The sequence below is a fragment of the Tachysurus fulvidraco genome, chromosome 1 (assembly GCF_022655615.1).
Source record: "Tachysurus fulvidraco isolate hzauxx_2018 chromosome 1, HZAU_PFXX_2.0, whole genome shotgun sequence".
In the NCBI taxonomy this organism is placed as follows: Eukaryota; Metazoa; Chordata; class Actinopteri; order Siluriformes; family Bagridae; genus Tachysurus; species Tachysurus fulvidraco.
Window position 1 is genome coordinate 46,176,982 of NC_062518.1, and position 20,440 is coordinate 46,197,421.

At 40.1% G+C, this 20,440-nt stretch overlaps 1 protein-coding gene across 1 annotated transcript in view; it reads right to left on the reverse strand.

Moving 5' to 3' along the window:
* Positions 1–4,131: 4,131 nt before the first annotated feature.
* Positions 4,132–20,440, reverse strand: part of LOC113633973 (B-cell receptor CD22-like) — a 352,956-nt gene continuing 336,647 nt past the window's right edge. Inside the window, exons 13-15 of the mRNA XM_047813882.1 lie at positions 6,958–7,026; positions 6,568–6,623; positions 4,132–4,695 (exon numbers count right to left, since the gene is read on the reverse strand). Of these exons, the coding sequence (XP_047669838.1) occupies positions 4,690–4,695; positions 6,568–6,623; positions 6,958–7,026 (131 nt within the window). The 3' untranslated portion in view covers positions 4,132–4,689. The remainder of the gene's footprint in view (positions 4,696–6,567; positions 6,624–6,957; positions 7,027–20,440) is intronic.

Here is a 20,440-nt window from a genome sequence, read left to right on the forward strand (position 1 = left end):
CTGTGACCTGCTCTCAGGCCTCTAACAGTGTCACTGCCCTGTGTGTGTACAGGACTAAAGAGTTTGCAGTTTGTTTCTACACATTTATTGCTTTAATTATTTACATAATAATAATAATAATAATAATAATAATAATAATAATAATAATAATAATAATAATTATTATTATTATTATTATTATTATTATAACAACAACAACAACAACAACAACAACAACAATAATAATAATAAATAAATAAATAAATAAATAAATAAATAATGATTTGTATTTATTTTTATTAAATGTGCTGTACATTACTTTGGTACTAAAGTGCAATAGAGAGAACATGTTCTTCTGCACGGACCATAATAGTAACAAAAAAGGAAATGTAGGTTATAAGGAATTTACTTATAATTGCTAGTTATGCTAATATGTTTTTTTTTTAAACATTTTTGTATACAGGAAACACCACCAGAAGGCAATCATTAACTACAGATTCAGACAATACAGACTAACTACCATTATGTGATTTAAACCCTGTGTATTAAACTTGCTCTACGTGTACTCTTACCTGTTGAACTATCATAGTTACTGAGAGTATTTACGCATCAAACTAAACCCTTCTCATAACAGATATGGAGACACTGATCCACCTGAACAGTCATGATAAAGTACACACAATGTCCTAATCACACAATAAGCTCATCACTCAGGACATTCAGACTGCAGATGAACAACTTTATATCCCATCACTCACTGTAATGAAGACACAAAGAGAACATTTACTCACAGAGCATCACAGGCAGTGGACTGAGCTCCATCCTGTTCGTCTAATGACTGACTGACTGGCAGAGCAGGGGGGTGTGTTAAAGTTTTACCACTTCCTGTTTGCTAATAGGGAGAGTGTACAAGAGAGAGAGAGAGAGAGAGAGAGAGAGAGAGAGAGAGAGAGAGCGCCCACGACTGTGTATAACCTTTCTTGTGTGTCTGGATAGGACTTTGTTTGGATATCTGGTGTATATGACAGGTGCAGGACTTATACATATGTACCATCAGTTCTGTTCGAAAGTTGTCAGTGTTTGTGCTGTGTGGTTTTCTGTCATAACATATTGTTTATATTGCAGTTATTGTTTACTGTCCAAATTTTTGACAAATTGATTGTTGCTTTTATCAAATCTTCTTAAAATTTTTCGAAGCTGAAAAGATGAAAAACAAACAAAAAAAAAAACCAACAGTTACCCAGATAATAATGTCTTCCTATGCAAATATAATCATAACCATCATAACCATTGTCTAAATGGTGCTGCTGTACAAAAAAAATTGTGTTCGAGCATACGCAACTCAGATCAGCCAGCAGGTTACATCCATTTGATATAAGGGGGCTCGGGGGTGTTTCTAGGGGGCTAGAGGACGGGGGGCTAGAGGGCTAATTCCCGGTTAGCTCATAACCCTAAGTAGATGTTTAAATTTGTTTCTCTTTTGGTGACAAAGCTAGGCAGGAACTACGTGTCAGGCGGATAACAGGTGGGAATTCAAACGTTGATATTTTTCAGACTAATATGTGTACTTACAGGATGTCTTTGCGCATCTATTAGCTTCCACTCTTGCAGGTGCAGTAATGAAATTTTTATTTCACTGTGTACTGTACCGGCTGTACTGTATGTGGTTCAAGTGACAATAAAAGCTACTTGACTAAACACGAGTGACCTGGAGTCCCAGTTTATGTTGTCCAATCATAAAGAGTCTAAAGTGTTTACTTATGGTTTACAGGGCTCTCAAGTTTTGAAGACATATTTTAAATATGGCCTTTAAATATGGCCTGGCCTAGACTACTTGTTCTGAGCAGGTGTTGTCAGTGAACTGAGGCCCCCTGGCACCATCTCATGGCCCCTAGTTTGAGAACCACTGGCCTAGACTACTTATTCCATCTCAGGGCCTCCAGTTTGAGAACCACTGGCCTAGACTACTTGTTCTGAGCAGGTGTTGTCAGTGAACAGGCTTTAAAACTGTTGGCTAAGTTACAGACACTCATGAAAAACTCATGCTCATTATCTGGGAAACGTCTCTAACAGCAGTCAAAATGTCATTGTTTGTGTCAAACAAGTTGTGAATATGTTGTAACATTAAAACAGGGGATCATGACTTAAGCTGCCTTCACACTGCACACGACAAACGGACACGACTGTCGGATTTGGTCCCCTAGTGACAGTTGCACGGAATGTGCAATATGATCGTGTAGACGTCAACATGGGAGAGAAGCTAATTCTTGCTGTCTCGGAAAACCCGTTACTATATGATCATGGCACCTGAAAATAACCATGAAAATCTTCTCCATTAAGGCGCAACTCTTGCACTAAACGGTGATACTCACAGAGACTTTTTCTCCGAGTCTGGTAGTGTTTTATCCACACTGATTTGCAATGTTTTCTTTTGCGTCTCCAGTAAAGCAGAGCAAAAGCTAGAGCCTGTATTCTCCCTCCATTTATCATGGTGAATGAATGAATTAATTAATTAAGGAGTAAATACAAACAATCAATGCAACAATAAATCCAGAAAGATCACAAATAATTTTTGAGGAAACATGGACACAACATTAAAAATAATACATTATAAATATTAATAATTTATTATTTTTTTATCAATAACAATGTATTTAAAACAAAAAGATTGTTTTTGATAAAATTTAAAAATTACTAAAGTTAATATTAATACTTTTCAATAATTCTTATCACCTCGCGCACACGAACCTGATTGGACAACATTGGAATACATCACATCTGGTCGGCATATCAGATGCGGTGTAGTCGCACAAGTTAAAAAATTTTTACGGATCCAACGCTCAAAACGGATCCGAAAATTACGCATCCGCAGATGGTCGGCACCTCACACAGTGACTTTGCGACTCTCCATAGGAAATGAATGACTTCCGGTTTATCGGCGGTCATTTGTCGTGTTCAGTGTGAAGGCGGCTTTACTGTGTGCTCAAAGTGATGCTCGCAGCTCCAGTGGTTTTCTCTGTGGGTGAACGAGGATGATGCTGAACAATTCCAGGATATGCTTTTTTGTCATGGGTTGTTGCGTTAAATCTTACCCAGATACAATAGTGCTATTATCTGATTGGCTATTGCGTAGCCTCTTCATTTGATTGGCTGATAAGTGTTATGCTTGACTAAGAACTCCAGGGGAGATGCTCGGCCTTCCTGCCCGGTTCCACAGAGACGGCGGTGCGGAAAGATACATTTTGGGCGCTGAGGCATATTAAATATATGATAAATAGTAATTTTTCTGAGTGACAAAAGTGACAAAAGACCCAAGTGAGTGACTGTCACCCTCAATGCATGATACTTGAGAGCTCTGGGTTTAGTCAATTCATTTAAATATACTCAAAGAAACCCCTGTTTTAGCACTCTGTCTCCGATCTTCTCTCACCATAGCTGATACTGAAACCTTAATTCATGCACGAATCACTTCACATCTGGACTATTGCAATGCCTTATTTCTTGGTCTTCCAAAAAATCTTATCGCAAGATTACAGTATGTTCAAAACTCAGCAGCAAGAGTTCTCACCTCCACTAGGCGCTCTGCTCACATTACTCCACTGCTTCATGACCTTCACTGGCTACCTGTAGCATCACGTATACACTTTAAGGTATTGCTTCTAACGTTCAAAGCATTAAATGGTCTTGCTCCCCAATATCTCTCCGACCTACTCTCCCCTTACCGCCCTGTCCGGTCCCTTAGATCAGCTGAACTTGGTTTGTTGTCCATCCCTCCTTTCCGTCTGTCTACTGTTGGTGGAAGGTCATTTAGTATAAATGCTCCACAATTATGGAATTCGCTGACTCCTAAACTACGAAACATCACATCTGTGGGTACATTTAAGTCCCAGTTAAAAACATATCTATTTAACAAGCATTTAAGTTGCAGAGTGAAACCACATCATTTACATGAAGAAGAGGTTCATTACAAAGATGCATTTATTAAACAGTCTCTGTTGTCATATACTCCAAAGTTGTCTGTAGTAATGGTCTGAAGGAACAATAAAGAAATATAATCACACACAATATTCTGTGAAGATATGTGTTAACTTGTAAACATTATAACTTCTCTTTCCTATAATAAGAACAATAAAATGAGAGAATATTTATTTATTTATTTATTTATTTATTTAATGGTTTTGTGATTATAGCTTAAAATAGCGTAAAGGTGGATTTTTTCTTTTCCCCCACAGACTAATACAGTTTATATAATTTCACTGTTTAGGACACATGGCACTTGTAATGAGGCGTCAGGAAACGGCGGATCCATATGCACGCTTTATTAGGAGATCGTATTACAATAGGCGGGGGTCAGAGCCGGCAAACACAACAATGTAGAGAGCAAATAATCAGAATCTGTGAACACGAAAAAACAGGTCGGGGCAGGCAGCAAACAATCAGAGATTCAGAAAATCAAACAGAGTCAAAACCGGAAAACAGAATAACAACCAGGAAACACTCAGAATTACAGTAAACACTAGTCGAGACTTCACACTGGGGAAAGGTTCAAGTTCAGCTTTTATAGCGTGGGAAATGGGAAACAGCTGGTGGTGTAATCATGACAGGAGTGGTGGTTTGTGGGGGATGATGTCAGGATGTCGCTAAAACTCGGGTGAAGGTTCCCTCTGGTGGCGGTCGGGAGATGTAGCAGATGTTTCATTCATAACAGCACTATTCCTGTTGTGGGTGGGAAAGAAATATGTGTTTTTAATCACAACACAGAAATGTTTTTGTGACTAAAATTATTCATTTTCACACTCAAAGTCATATGTAACAGTGTGTAAATAAGTGAAATGTTTAATGTCTCTGTTAAGTTTCTACATAAATGGGGACAGCGCCCTCTATCTGTTGAATGATGGCATATTGGAGTGAAATCTGGAGTTTCACACTGCAGATGTAATGGGACATGATGTGGGTAAGTGGACAAGATATTCTTTGAGTGGGTCAGAGATTTATCAGTAAAAGTGATTAAAACACAAAAGATACTCTTCCAATATCAAGTATTTTTGTAATGAACATGTTCTGGTCATGTGATCTAATATAATTAATGTGTGTGTGCAGCCACAAACCCTACAAGTGTTTATAATAATATATAGGTAATTGAGACCGGGTGTTTGCAATCAGTAATTGGGTAACTGTGAACATGAAGTTGTTCATAGGCCACACTGAAGTCTGGAGTTGTAGATATGACCAATACTTAATCTATAAGTTGAACACAACAACAACAACAATATGGAATGTAAAAAATGTATTATTATTATTATTATTATTATTTTTTTACAAATGCATTATCAAATAAGCAAGTGCAGAGCATTTGTGTTATTATCTGAATGCATGCAACATAATTGTAAAGCCATGTTGTGATATAAATTGCATCATTAATTCAAAACCCAAAATGTATGTTTATACCCAGCAGGAAATGTCCAACTCAAATATACACTATATACTTTATACTGTACATCATTATACACACTAGGGGTGATAATCTTTTACACCCAAACTACAGTTCATTGTTTTTTTCACATAAAGTACTGACAGTCAAACAAATTCTTAAAACCAAACTAATGTGTTTAATTTAGCCACATTTTGGCATATAACTGTGCAACAGAATCCTGACATAAATTACATGTCAATGCTACTCTACTGAAGAGCAGACCAAGTCCACATTATGGACAAAATGGTCCCCAGCTGTAGGCAGGCTGCCCCTTTCCAGACCAGCTCAGATCTGTACAGATAATGTACAAGTAGCCATACAACATGGCTACTTGTACCATACTTTGGTACTTTGCCCCAGCAAGTCTTATCTAGATTTCTTGATTTGGGCTTCAGAAGATAATGAGCACTGCATTAAAGAATTTGGTCAGTAAAATTTAAGTCACACTTTCCTGGGATGTCATTCTGTTAAGGGCAAGAATGCCTATAGGTGGAGCTGCAGGGTTAAGACTTGATCCAATGACTGAACTTTTGTGACACATCTCCAGAGACAGCATGATGTTGTGGTACAAATTAGTTATTGTTTAAACAAATTTTCAGAGTAGCTGCCAGGTTTGGCATCATCCAATAAAATATCAATATAAAAGAGTAACAGCTGAATATTTTAAGGAACAATAACAGAAGGCAAACACAAACTATTTGATGACACTGGCTTCATCAGTGTACATAGACACACGGGTCACTGCAGAGAAATAGAACATAAATGCATAAATATGACTAGAAAAACATTTCTCATGATATTGCCATCAATTATGGTACAAACTATAAGCATCAAAAAAGAAGTAAATTATTAGGCTTGTATGTTCATAGCTAACTGCTCAAATACCAACTAACATGGATGAACACCTCTGACCACCACAGATATTGAAAGACAGGATTTTGCATACATGTTCATATCCATGTCATATCAAGATTAAACCATGATAGTTTTAATGTTTTTGTGGTTCACATGCTAATGGTGTGTAGAAATTCTACTTGATGCACTTTTGAACTACTTTTTCTTACTTCAGGGTGTTGTGATTGTCTTTTAAGCTTTATAAATATCAAGAGGTTTACCTTCATGTGCATCCGCACATCTGAGTATACAGTCTCATCACCCACAATGGCTGTCTCTAGTTGGGAGGAAGAAACAACTCACTGATTAATTTCCAGAAAAATAAATAAATTAAAACATACAACTCATCTAAAGGAGTAAATATACATGATATACCACAATGTTGCTAAATTCTCACAACTGTTTGGTCAGAAGGTGTTTTATAGGCTTTATGTTTTATTGCTGTGATATAAGGGGAGTAATACACTTGAGGATGTACTATTATAGGAAAATAAAAACTTTTGTTAATAGCAGGTTTGACAGGCTGGTAAATCTGTTATTCACACTAACTGTTGTCCATACAGTGTTTTATTCGTTACATGAATAAATATAATTACTTCATCTTGCCCTACCTTTTACTCTCTTTGTTTTTAGCATTGGTTTCAGTTCAATCTCAGCATAAGTCACATCACTGTCAGCACCTGCAGTAGAAGAGAACAAAACCATCCCAATGATCTGTAGCCTTTTAATACATCAGTCATAACTCATCAACCTAAACATCAGTCATTATCAGTCTCTAGAGTCTAGAGATTTTTTTTTAGAGTAGATCTTTAAACTCTTTTATGATTCACCATCACACAGTGACTTTTTTTCTGCTTTTCTAGAGAGAGAAAGAGAGAGAGAGAGAGAGAGAGAGAGAGAGAGAGAGATCCAACATCTGAGCAGTGTGTACATACTGACAAATACATTTTATATTAAACAGAGTGTACAAAAAGGTCAATTATACAGTAGGAACAAAAATAATTATTTATTATAGATACAATAACTATATGTATAGCATAATATATATTTACATAATATATTTGTATTTAAATAATATTTAAATATACAGAAGTCCTAAGAGGCCATGGATTATTATTTTTATTTCTTTATTGAATTCTTGTGATCACAAAACTTTCAGATTTTACATGTTGATGGTTTATAACAATGTATTATATGACTATATAGTATTCAGTACATTACAGTTAATAGTTCTATATTTAGTATGTGCAAATATGTTTTATATTTTTTAGAATCTACACAAAATTTAAACTATTTCTTGCACCGTCACCAGATTCATATCTCACAGTATAATATTGACTTAAGTCTTAAAGATCTGTTCATCAACACTTAGTTATTGTTTACCTTTAGTTATTGTCCATGATTATGTGATTCATCAAAATTTACTTTATTCTTTTGCAATTCTGGTTATATTCTACATAACATAGTTAATGTAGTAATCTGACCTTTTTTACTTTTGTAGGACCACAGCAGCATCATTAAGATCAGAAAAGCGATGAACAAAAATCCCAAACAAACAACCAGTCCAAATGTTCCATCATTGGATATAGGACCTGAGACTGAAGAAAAAGTGCAGAATTTTAGCAGTTAAACATAGAAACTCTTTAAAAAGCGAATATAATAAAAAATAAATTCTCAAAAGATTTCTCACGTCTGACTGAGACCCAGCTTTTCAGTGACTCTCCTCTCTCTGGGCGTTCACAGTGGTAGAAACCTTCATCTGACTTTGAGACAGTTTGGATGATCATCTCTCCTGTAGTCTGGTTCTGGAGAACTGATCCATCTTTATAGAAATCAGCTCGGAGGTTTGAGGGATTTGGGTTGTGATATAAACAGCGTAGAGTCAGAGGATGCCCCTCAGTCACAGGATGGACAGGACTCTCCAGGATCACATCACCATCTAGAACACAGAAAATCACTAATAAGGAAATCCACACACAATTATGTGTCTTTAAATAAACAATAAAAGTTCTCTAATTTATCTGTATATAACTTAAAACCCTCTAAACCTGTGGAGTCTGGAGGTGTTTCATCTAAATCTTAAGAAAATGTTTGTCTTCATAAAACTGTGACACAGAAATGAAACAAAAACAAACACTAGATCAGGACATCTGCAGACTAAACACACAGCAGTAACAAAAGTTACAAGACAAATACATGGTGAAACAAAGGGGTTTAAACACACTGACAAATCAAGGGTTAAAGTGAAAACAGGTGAGAATAATCCAGATACATTAGAACAACAACCAATGACAGGACAGGGGCGGAGACAAGACATGAATCAGAACAAAAACCCACATGACAACGTAAACAAAAACACAACAGAAACAGACATGTCCCAAACATCTCACTTACAGATGTTTTCTCACCAAGATTTAATTTAATCTATATTTTAATAAATAAATATAAAAAACACAGAACCACAAAATATAAACGTTTCTGTCCTGAAGACGTTTGCATGTCAGAAAACAGTTATAGTGTGTGTGTGTGTGTGTGTGTGTGTGTGTGTGTGTGTGTGTGTGTGTGTGTGTGTGTGTGTGTGTGTGTGTGTGTGAGTGCGTGTGTGTTAAACAAAATGTTTTTGGATCTCACCAGTCAGAAATGACAAATACTTTTAAACATGTGTATTTCGAGATTATTCTGAAAATTCTGGAATTTCAAGAAATTATAAAATAATTAAGCAATAATGTTTAATTATTACATAATTTTTTTTCCCTGTAATTTTGTATACAGGAAACACCACCAGAAGGCAATCATCAACTACAGATTCCAACATTACAGACTAACTCTCATTAGATGATTTAAACCCTGCTCTAATTGTACTCTTATCTGTTGAACTATCATAGTTACTGAGAGTATTTACACATCAAACTTAACCCTTCTCATAACAGATATGGAGACACTGATCCACCTGAACAGTCATGATGAAGTACACACAATGTCCTAATCACACAATAAGATCATCACTCAGGACATTCAGACTGCAGATGAACAACTTTATACCCCACCACTCACTCTAATGAAGACACAAAGAGAACATTTACTCACAGAGCATCACAGGCAGTGGACTGAGCTCCATCCTGTCCCTCTAATGACTGACTGACTGACAGAGCAGTGGTGTGTGTTAAAGTTTTACCACTTCCTGTTTGCTTATAGAGAGAGGGAACAAAAATAGAGAGAGAGAGAGAGAGAGAGAGAGAGAGAGAGAGAGAGAGAGAGAGAGAGAGAGAGAAACTAGACGTACCGTGGTGTGAAAAAGTGTTGACCCTCTTCCTTATGTTTTATTTCTATGCATGTTTGTCACAATTTAATGTTTTAGATCATCAAACAAATTGAAATATAAGTCAAATATAACACAAGCAAACACAACATGCATTTTTTTTTTAATGTAGGTTTTAATTATTAAGGGAAAACAAAATCCAAAACTACATGGTGCTGTGGAAAAAGTGCTTGCCCCCTAAACCTACGAACTGGTTGTGCCGCCCTTAGCAGCAAGAACTGCAATCAAGCATTTGCAGTAACTTGCAGTGAGTCTGTTACAGCGCTATGGAGGAATTTTGGTCCACTCATCTTTGCAGAATTGTTGTAATTCAGCCACATTGTAGGGTTTTTCAGCAGAAACCGCCTTTTTAATGTCATGCCACAGCTTCTCAATAGGAATCAGTTCAGTACTTTGACTGTTCGCTTCAGCTTGAGGTCACAAGTCAAGTCAAGTCGAGAAGCTTTTATTGTCATTTCAACCATATATAGCTGATTGCAGTACATAGTGAAATGAGACAACGTTTCTCCAGGATCATGGTGCTACATAAAAAAAAAGACAGGGCTAAGGACATGTAAGTAGTCTTAGCCACATAAAGTGCAACTGTGCAACCCGGTGCAAACAGTGCAGGACAAGACAAACAAGACAGTAACAAAGTTACAAGACAATACAAAAAATATGTGCCTTTCTCAGCCTTCGTAGGAAGTAAAGATGCTGCTGGGCTTTCTTGGTGATGGCGCTGGTGTTGAGTGCCCAGGTGAGGTTCTCCGCTAGATAAACACCAAGAAATTTGGTGCTCTTGACGATCTCTACAGATGATCCGTCAATGTTCAGCGGAGAGTGTTCACTCTGTGCTCTCCTAAAGTCCACAACCATCTCTTTAGTTTTATCCACATTCAGAGAAAGGTTGTTGGCTCTACACCAGGCAGTTAATTGTTGCACCTCCTCCCTGTATGCTGACTCGTCGTTCTTGTTGATGAGACCCAATACGGTCATGTCATCGGCAAACTTGATTATATGATTCGATCTGTGCAGCAGTCAAGAGTCAGCAGAGTGAACAGCAGTGGGGAGAAAACACTTTTTCACACAGGGGTATGGGGGTTTGGATTTTGTTTTCCCTTAATAATAAAAACCTTCATTTAAAAACTGCATGTTTTGTTTACTTGTTATTGTTGACTAATATTTAAATTTGTTTGATGATCTGAAAGATTAAAGTGTGACAAACTTGCAAAAAAAAAAAAATCAGGAAGGGGGCTAACTTTTTCACAGCACTGTATGTACACTCAGCCACAACACTGAAACTACCTGCCTAATACTATGTCCCTCTTGTGCCACCCAAATCGTTCTGACCTGTAAAGTTATGGTATAATGTCATAGCATGATGTTCATGCATAACATATGTTTTGTGTTTTGTCTTGTGTTTAGTTTTCTATGTCTTTTATTTTGATATCTGTTTCTTGTGTCTTGCTTCACTTGACCCCATGTCCTACTTTATGTATCATGTGTTCATTGGTTGTTTTTCATCCTGTCTCGTGTTTCTCATATCGTCTTGTCTTGTCTCATCTAATCATTCCTTGTTTATAATAAAATTCACCTGCATTTGGATCTTCTGCCTCTTCATTCTACGCTAGTGACAGAACAGCCGACCTAACTATGGATCCAGTGGTGAGGATTTTACACTTATGTCAGGGGAATAGGCACATTACTGATTTTGTGGAGGAATTTTGTGAACTCTGCTCATGCCATGCCCAAGCCTGCTCACATCATGTCTGCCATGCTCAAGCCTGCTCATGTCATGCCTGCCACACCCAAGCCTTTTCACTTCATGCCTGCCATGCCAGAGCCCTCCGCCAAGATGGTCACCATGCCAGAGCACTCTTCCAAGATTGCCACTACGCCGGAGTCTCCAGCCTGTAAGGGTGTTATAGCAGAGTTTTCATCCAGCATTGACACCATACCAGTGGCTAGAGTGATGAGTGGTATATATGAAGATGTCAAAGTTTCTCATAGGCGAAAGAGACTGTTGTCCAGTTGAAAGGATGCCCCACTTTTGTCAGTATGTGCTGCCGGTATCCCTGATGTTGTCTCGCTCCAAGGGGTTTTTGAGGTGGACTTACTGTCTACTACCTTTTCTGTTGCTGCTTTGGCCCTTTGGTGTATTTGGAGGTGCTAGGAAGTTGTTCCCAAGTTTCATGCCTGCCATTATGCGACCACGGAGGTCGTCCCCGAGTTTCAAGCCTGCCATTATATGACCACAGAGGTCGTCCCAGAGTTTCACGCCTGCCATACTATGAAATTCTCACAACTGCAACATTTGCAGAAGCGACTGAACAACTTGCCATTATGTGACAAAGCTAGCTGTTGGATAGATGTTTAATTCTTTGGTCAGACATTTTTCATACTAATATGTGGTAATTTTAGATATGCTGTCACAGCTAGTCTTGCATGAGTCCCTGTCTGCACTTTGCACATAATTTACATTGTCCATCACCTGATTACAGTCATGTCTAACAATTTCTCTCTCTCTCTCCCTCTCTCTCTCTGTCGAGCTAAATATGCCATTCCCGAGCTCCCAGTGTTCCAAGTTCCTAGTGTGGCAGGAGGAGTGACTCTGATTACGTCACGGTGCAGTTGCAGCATTAGCTTATTGGCAGCTCCATGGAGCTATAAAAACAGGAGCATGCACGGTTACCTGGGATGCGTCAGTTGGTTACTTGCCGCGTCAATAACGTGCTTCCGTCACTTCCCGGAACTAGATGTAAGTGCTTGTCCCAACAGATTGAATCTCTTGACTTATCAGTTTTGCCTAGTCTAGAGCAGGGTCAAGTTAGAGCTCTACTGCAGAAATACCAGACCGTGTTATCGGGTCACAAGAGCGATCTAGGCTGCACTGGCCTCATTTCCCATGATATCCCATTATTGGATAATGTTCTGGTGCGTCAGCGATATCGACGGATTCCCCCTTCGGAATATGAGGTAGTAAAACTCATTTTAATCAGTTGTTGGAAGCGGGGATAGTTCCTGAAAGCTGCAGCCCTTATGCATCACCGATAGTGCTGGTAAAAAAGAAGGACGGTAGCCTGCACATGTGTGTAGACTACCGTCACCTGAATGCTAAAACTAGGAAGGATGCATTTCCACTGCCTCGTTGTCATGACACTGGGCAGGAAGAGGACCCAGACGCAGGATAGCCAAAATAAAACAGGGTTTAATAACAGAGGAAACACTAAACACGACACGGAATACAGACAGGACAAAGACAACAGTAGATTCCGTGCTGCACAAGGCAACGTGGCACAATTAAATATACAAGACAATCATGACACAATGAGGAGCAGGTGTGGTGACAGGAAGGAGCAGACGAAGGCGGGGCAGACACGTGATGAGAAACAAACAAAACTGCACGTGGCCAAAGTCCGAGCTGAATCATGACACTCGTATTGAGGAGTCCTTTGCATTCACTAACTGGGGCTCGCTGGTTCTCCACATTGGATTTAGCCAGCGGGTACTTGCAGGTCCCTGTTTCTGAGCAAGATAAGTCAAAGACTGCGTTCTGTACCCCATTTGGATTATTCGATTGGAACCGTATGCCGTTTGGCCTTTGTAATGCCCCAAGTAAATTCCAGAAGATAATAGAGTGACTATTTGGTGATCAGCAGGGTCAGTCCCTGCTTCTATATCTTGACGATGTTGCAGTGTTCTCTTCTTCTGCCTGCCGAGCAGGTCTCAAAGCAAAGTTGGAGGAACGCGCTTTCTTCAAGCCAGACGTGAAGTACCTGGGACATATTATATCTGCACAAGGGGTAGCAACTGATCCAGGTAAAATTGAGGCGGTTGTACAATGGCGTTGCCCTGAGACTGTGTCCGAGTTACGAACCTTCCTTGGTTTTGCAAGTTATTATAGGCGCTTCATGGAGGGATTTGCCAAATTGGCAGCACCTCTACATAGGCTGGTTGCAGAAGTAATGGGAGGCAAGTCGGGTAAACGAAGAGCTTAACTCATGCGTGGACCGAGCAGTGTCAGACCGCATTCGAGGCCCTAAAAGGGAGGTTATCTGCCCCGGTGCTGGCTTACGCAAACTTTTCTAAGCCCTTCGTTCTAGAAGTAGACGCAAGCCATGGGGGTCTGGGGGCAGATCTCTCCCAAGAATTTGAAGGGAAGATTCGACCTATAGCGTATGCCAGTCGGAGTCTAAGGCCCACTGAGCGTAATATGACTAATTACAGCTCAATGAAACTAGAGTTTCTTGTGCTTAAGTGGGCCATGGTTGAAAAATTCAGGGAATATCTTTTGGGGCATAAGTGTATTGTGTTCACTGATAATAATCCTCTGAGTCATCTAGCCACAGCGAAGCTTGAAGCCACAGAACAACGTTGGGCTGCAGAGTTGGCTGCATTTGATTTCGAGGTAAGATATAGGTCAGGAAGGAGTAATGATAATGCTGATGCTCTCTCCTGACAGAATTTGGTTCCCCAGTGTGAAACAAGGGAGTTAGTTGCTGGTGCCACGGTTCCTGAGTCATTGCGGCAGGCTATTGGCAAAGGATGTGCCGCTCAGGTAGACATGAGGGCGCTGAGTGTGTTGCCAGGTTATTCTTCCTTCGATCTGCGATCTATGCAGGAGGCTGATCCTGTTGTAGGACCGGTAAAAAAGTTCTGGGAATGGGGCCAGCATTAAGGATCAGAAGAGCGGCAGCAGCTGAATAAACCAGTTTTGACTCTTCTCCAGCAGTGGAACAGATTAGAGGCAAAGGAAGGGGTGTTACGTCGGAGGATATTTCGCCCGGATGGAGGTGAGGAGTGTCATCAATTAGTGTTGCCTGATGTCTTCAGGGAAGAGGTTTTGATGCAGCTACATCAGCATCATGGGCATCAAAGGGTAGAGCACACCAGTGAGCTGATTCGGCAGCGGTGCTATTGGCCAAATATGCTAGCTGACATTACCCGTTGGTGTCAGGAATGTGAACGTTGCCAGCTTACTAAAGATAATTGGTCAACAGCATGTGCCTTTATGGGTCATCTACTAGCTTCGAGGCCTAATGAAGTCCTTGCCATTGACTTCACGGTACTTGAACCTTCATGTGTTTATTAAATTTTCTAGGGCAGTGCCAACACGTGATCAAAGACATGAGACTGTGGGTCGCAAGTTTTGGTTGAGGAGTGGTTTAATAAGTTTGGAGTCCCGGGCCGGATTCATTCAGACCAAGGCCGTAACTTTGAATCTGCTCTTATTCTCCAGCTGTGTGAGCTTTATCAGGTGAGAAAGTCTCGTACTACCCCATACCATCCGGCGGGTAATAGGCAATGTGAGCGATTTAATCGCACATTTTGTAACTTGTTGCGAACATTGCCAGGCTCTAGGCAGAGAGACTGGGCCTCCTGTTTGTCACAGGTGGTATTTTGTTATAACACCACTCCTCATCAAGCGACTGGAGAGTCCCCGTATTACCTTATGTTTGGTCAAGAACCCCAGTTGCCAGTAGACTTTCTGCTTGGTAGGGTGCCCGAACCAGCTGCAGGAAGTATACACAGTTGTACTGTGGAACATCGTAGGCGATTGCAGGTTGCCTTTGAGGGGGCACGGGAACGGCTGACGGCTGCAGCAGACCATCGAAAGACGCAGCATGACCAGGGTGTTAGAGATCTACCCTTGTCTGAAGGTCAGTTAGTCTAATTAAGAGACCATGTAGTGCGGGGCTGCCACAAGATCCAAGACTTGTGGAGTTTGGTAGTATACCAGGTGGCCTGTTCTCCTGGAGAGGGAGGTGTGGTGTATTCCATTGCACCGGTTACAAATCTGGGTAAGGTACGGAGAGTGCACTGTTCTCTGCTAAAGGCTTGCGTTCAGAAGGAGGTTTTGCCTGTTGATCCGTCTGCTGATGGCGTGGAGAATCAGGAAGACCTCAGGAGTACGACGAGGCCGATTTCAATTTGGTGGTCTTGGTGCCAGAGACTCCTCGGACTATTCAAGGAATGGTATCTCGGGAAGCTGGGTGCTTGGTCCTGCCTGAGGTTCAAGAATCCCTGCCAGGGGGCATCCCTCCTGCGGGTGCAATTTTGGTAGAAAGTGAAGTACCACTCAGTTCCCCTCATGAGGAGGTGGCTGCCTCTCGGCGGCAGTGTTGTATAAAGTAGTAGAAAGCAATACTTGAGTAAAAGTACAAGTATCGTAGTAGAAAAAGACTTTGGTAGAAGTGAAAGTCACCTTTTAGAATATTACTCAAGTAAAAGTCTTAAAGTATCTGATATTTACTGTACTTAAGTATCAAAAGTAATTTTCTGATATTAAATGTACTTAACTATTTGAAGTAAAAGTAAAAAGTAAAATTTCAGTGATTTTCGGTAGGCATAAGAGCAGGGGCGGTTTTAGGATTTCATCTTTAGGGCTTTTAGCCCTCAGTGAGAATTTAAAACAAGAAGAGTTATATATTATATATTATATGACTACATAGTAAGCCAAAAGTTATGGTATTATTAAATGCCAAAAGTGGACACCAAAATTTTATGCATGATGTAATGATGGCAGTCTTGAATCAAATCAGTTCATGTATGTGTGCATTCTCTACAAACAGTGTGTCCAATGAATGCAGTCATTAATAAACAAATATTCACAAGACAAAGACCAAATCAATAAATGCTATTTAGTATTGATATTGCATTAATATTTTGTTTGTGCTATCAACTCTGGTAATAAGAATAGTGACATTTCACTGGTTTTGGTTGCCGGCGTTATAGATAAATGCCTCCCGCTCTGACTGCGCTTGCATGCTGCGCGTGCCTGTGCTTCTCCGTAGCGCACGCGGACGTGCGTAATGCAATCTAGGAGCAGTGATACCCCAAACCTCCCTTATTGCAGTCACACACATTTCTTCTGATTTTATTTTGTAGTAACGAGTAACGAAGACGCTTAGTGGAAATATATCGGAGTAAAAGTATACATTTTATCTAGAAAATGTAGTGGAGTAAAAGTGAAAGTTGTCATAAATTTAAATAGCGAAGTAAAGTACAGATACGTGAAATTTCTACTTAAGTACAGTAACGAAGTATTTTTACTTTGTTACATTACAACACTGCTCGGCGGACAGGCAGAGTTGGGGCAGGTCAGCATTCTAATGTCCATCATCTTCCCTGAGCTGTAGGAGAGGTGATGAATAGAGCTACCAGTAATCCTGAGATGGTGTCCAACACCATTTCAGCTTTGTTTAGGCCATGGAGTTAGGAAATTGAAATTTATTGCCATTTATCTTTAGTCCATCGTCAGGACACTGATACAAAAGGAAGGGGTAGATTGTGGCAGGAGGAGTGACTCTGATTATGTCACGGTGCAGGTGCAGCATTAGCTTATTGGTGGCTACATGGAGCTATAAAAACAGGAGCATGCACGGTTACCTGGGATGCATCACTTGGTTACTTGCCGTGTCGCTAATGTGCTTCCGTCACTTCCCAGAACTAGATGTGAGTGCTTGAGACGGTAAGGAGAACGCGCTGTTGGTTGTTTTCTTGGCTATTGCATGTGTTTGATTACGAGAAGTGCACTGTTTTAATGTGTTTTAGAGACAGTGATTTGTTCGAAGAGCACTTCTGCCTTGACCCTACGAGTCGCGCGGCAATGTCTGTTTAGTATCGTCACAAATTGGACATAAATATAATAGAAGCTGTGAGAACCTGACGCAGTGTTGGATCACTGTTTGTATCGGTGTTTGCAGTGAAAGATTCCATTGACTTTCTATAAAACATTGACATCTGCGATTGGTAGGTATATAGGCACATATGCATTAGAAGGGGAGAACATGTCTAACAGAGTAACAGTCTCACTTTGTTTATAGGTGTCGTGACGGCCTGTAATTATTCCAGTCCACGCACTCTGCGTTTGTATGACTGCAGTGCTGTCCTGTTTCCAGCCGTGTTTCCAGATCTGTTTCCAAACCTGCTTTTAAGTTTTGTTAAACAAAAGTTTTAACTTTTGTTTATTTTCAGTAAAACATTAAAAAATTTTTGTTTATTAAAACAAAAGTTTTAACTTTTGTTTATTTTCCTTTTGTGGTTGTTCTGTTTTGTCTGTTTTTAGTTCTACAATATATTAATTTTGAAGTATTTCATTTGAAATTTTGATTTGATTCTTTAGTTTGCTGCGGTTCTTCAGTTGCATTTGTATTGCTTCTGGGGTTCGAACAGTTAATTTGGATTTTGTGATTTCTTATTTAAGTTACTTTCTATCCAACTGTATTGGATTTAGTTTCTATTTTATAATTTGGTTATAAAGTTTATTTCCTTTTCCCTCTTTTACATTTTAGTTTGTATTTTGTAGAAATTTATTTATTGGAGCAACTATTTATTGGTTGTGAAGTCAATTATTTTTTTTTTGTTTTTTTGAGTTGGCTCAGTTTTAATGTGACTGTGGTTGATGTATGCTATCTTTTTCTTGGCAGGGCCTGAGCACTAGGGGCGAAGGACTGGTTTTTGGTGGTGGTATTTCCTCACAAGTGTGCTGTGACCATCTCACTTTGTGTGTGGGTGTGTGTAAACAGTGAAGTGCAGTGATTCCCCTATGAGCGTGGTCTTTTTATCTGCTTTCCTGTACTGGTAAGCTCTAGTCCCTGTCCCTCAATTCATTCAATAAAAAGATCTGTAGCTCGTTTGGCTAAAGAAGGTTTCTTTATTTATTTTAATGTTTTACTGAAGATGTCACTAAAGAGAACTTTGTATCGTGACCTATGTCTCTGCCTCTAGTCAAGTCAAGTCAAGTCAAGAAGCTTTTTATTGTCATTTCAACCATATATAGCTGTTGCAGTACACAGTGAAATGAGACAACGTTTCTCCAGGATCAAGGTGCTACATAAAACAAAGACAGGGCTAAGGACATGTAAGTAGTCTTAGCCACATAAAGTGCAACTGTGCAACCTGGTGCAAACAGTGCAGGACAAGACAAGCAAGACAGTGCAGGACAAAAGACAGTGCAGGACAAAAAACAGTGCAGACATTAAGTTACAAGACAATACAAAAAGTACAAAAAATGCAATACACAAAAGACAATAAACAGTAACAGAAACAGCGCCGACCGACCGGTGTAAATACTGTATGTTCAAACAGTATTTTGTGCAGTAAAAGAATGAACAGCAGCAGATTCTTAGCAGCAGGTCCTTTGGATTATATATGGAGTTGTGCAAAAAACAGCAGATGACTGAGATATTGTCCAATATGTGCAAAAACAGCAGAAAAGTGTGCAAAACAGTGTGTGTGTTTTGTGAGGGTCTGTGCAGTCCATACAGATGATGTGTGTGTATGTTGTGCTCAGTATAGTACAGTTCGGTTATTGAGAAGTCTGATGGCTTGTGGGAAGAAACTGTTACGCAGTCTGGTCGTGAGGGCCCGAATGCTTCGGTACCTTTTTCCAGACGGCAGGAGGGTGAAGAGTGTGTGTGAGGGGTGTGTGGGGTCATCCACAATGCTGTTGCCTTTGCGGACGCAGCGTGTGGTGTAAGTGTCCATGATAGAGGGAAGAGAGACCCCAATGATCTTCTCCGCTGTCCTCACTATCCGCTGCAGGATTTTGCGATCCGAGATCGTACAGTTCCCAAACCAGACAGTGATGCAGCTGCTCAGGATGCTCTCAATGGTCCCTCTGTAGAACATGGTCAGGGTTGGGGGAGGGAGATGTGCCTTTCTCAGCCTTCGGAGGAAGTAGAGACGCAGCTGGGCTTTCTTGGTGATGGCGCTGGTGTTGAGTGACCAGGTGAGGTTCTCCGCTAGATGAACACCCAGAAATTTGGTGCTCTTGACGATCTCTACAGATGATCCGTCGATGTTCAGCGGAGAGTGGTCGCTCTGTGCTCTCCTGAAGTCCACAACCATCTCTTTAGTTTTGTCCACATTCAGAGAAAGGTTGTTGGCTCTACACCAGGCAGTTAGTTGTTGCACCTCCTCCCTGTATGCTGACTCGTCGTTCTTGTTGATGAGACCCACCACGGTCGTGTCATCGGTGAACTTAATAATATGATTCGATCTCTAATTGGTGATACGAACTTGTGTATGCCAGTTGTAGGTATCCCTTTCAAATTCTTTGAGTGAAATTCCCAAGGTGGTGTAGTCGAAACTGATATCTGTCTTATTTGTATTTTAGGAACAAATGTTTTAGCACCTTCATCTCCCCTCCCCCCACCACATTAGCCTGATCGTCCCTTCTTAACAAGCTACTTTGTCAGTCCTGATGTTCTACCCCTGGTTGGAGTCTCGTCGCCCGGTGGTCCCAATGCCAGGGATTGATCTGCATGGTCAGCCAGTGTCTCATGGGATTGATGTGGATGGAGCCACCTGGAGACTGTCATGCCGTTTATGAACCAAGTTTGTCTCAGTATGGTCTGGTCTTTATCAGCAATCAGGTCTGAGTTCTAGGTATTGTCCTAGTTGAGGGACTGAGTAGTCTGTGGAAAGAAGCTCCATCTTGTGTTTTGAGTTTGCCTTCAAGGAGCAGAACATCAATCTGATTATAACAGAGAGAAGGGTTTGTTGCACACATAGTTGGGGTCCAGCAAAGCTTGCTTTAGCACAACTACAGGGCGGAGAGCTTAGCTGACTGCTGGTGATAGTAGCATGATCTCACAGTACCAAACTGGATGTAATATTAATGCAGTATAATATGCAAGAAACAAATTTCATGTTACAGTTGTCTCTTAGAAGTGTGTGATGTTCTTCACTACAGACAACTAGCAACAGTTCTCCCCAATTCTGTAGACTGTGTTAGTGATTTAGATCTAAGCTTCTTACTCTCTCACTTATGAAGTTCTATTAGTTTTACA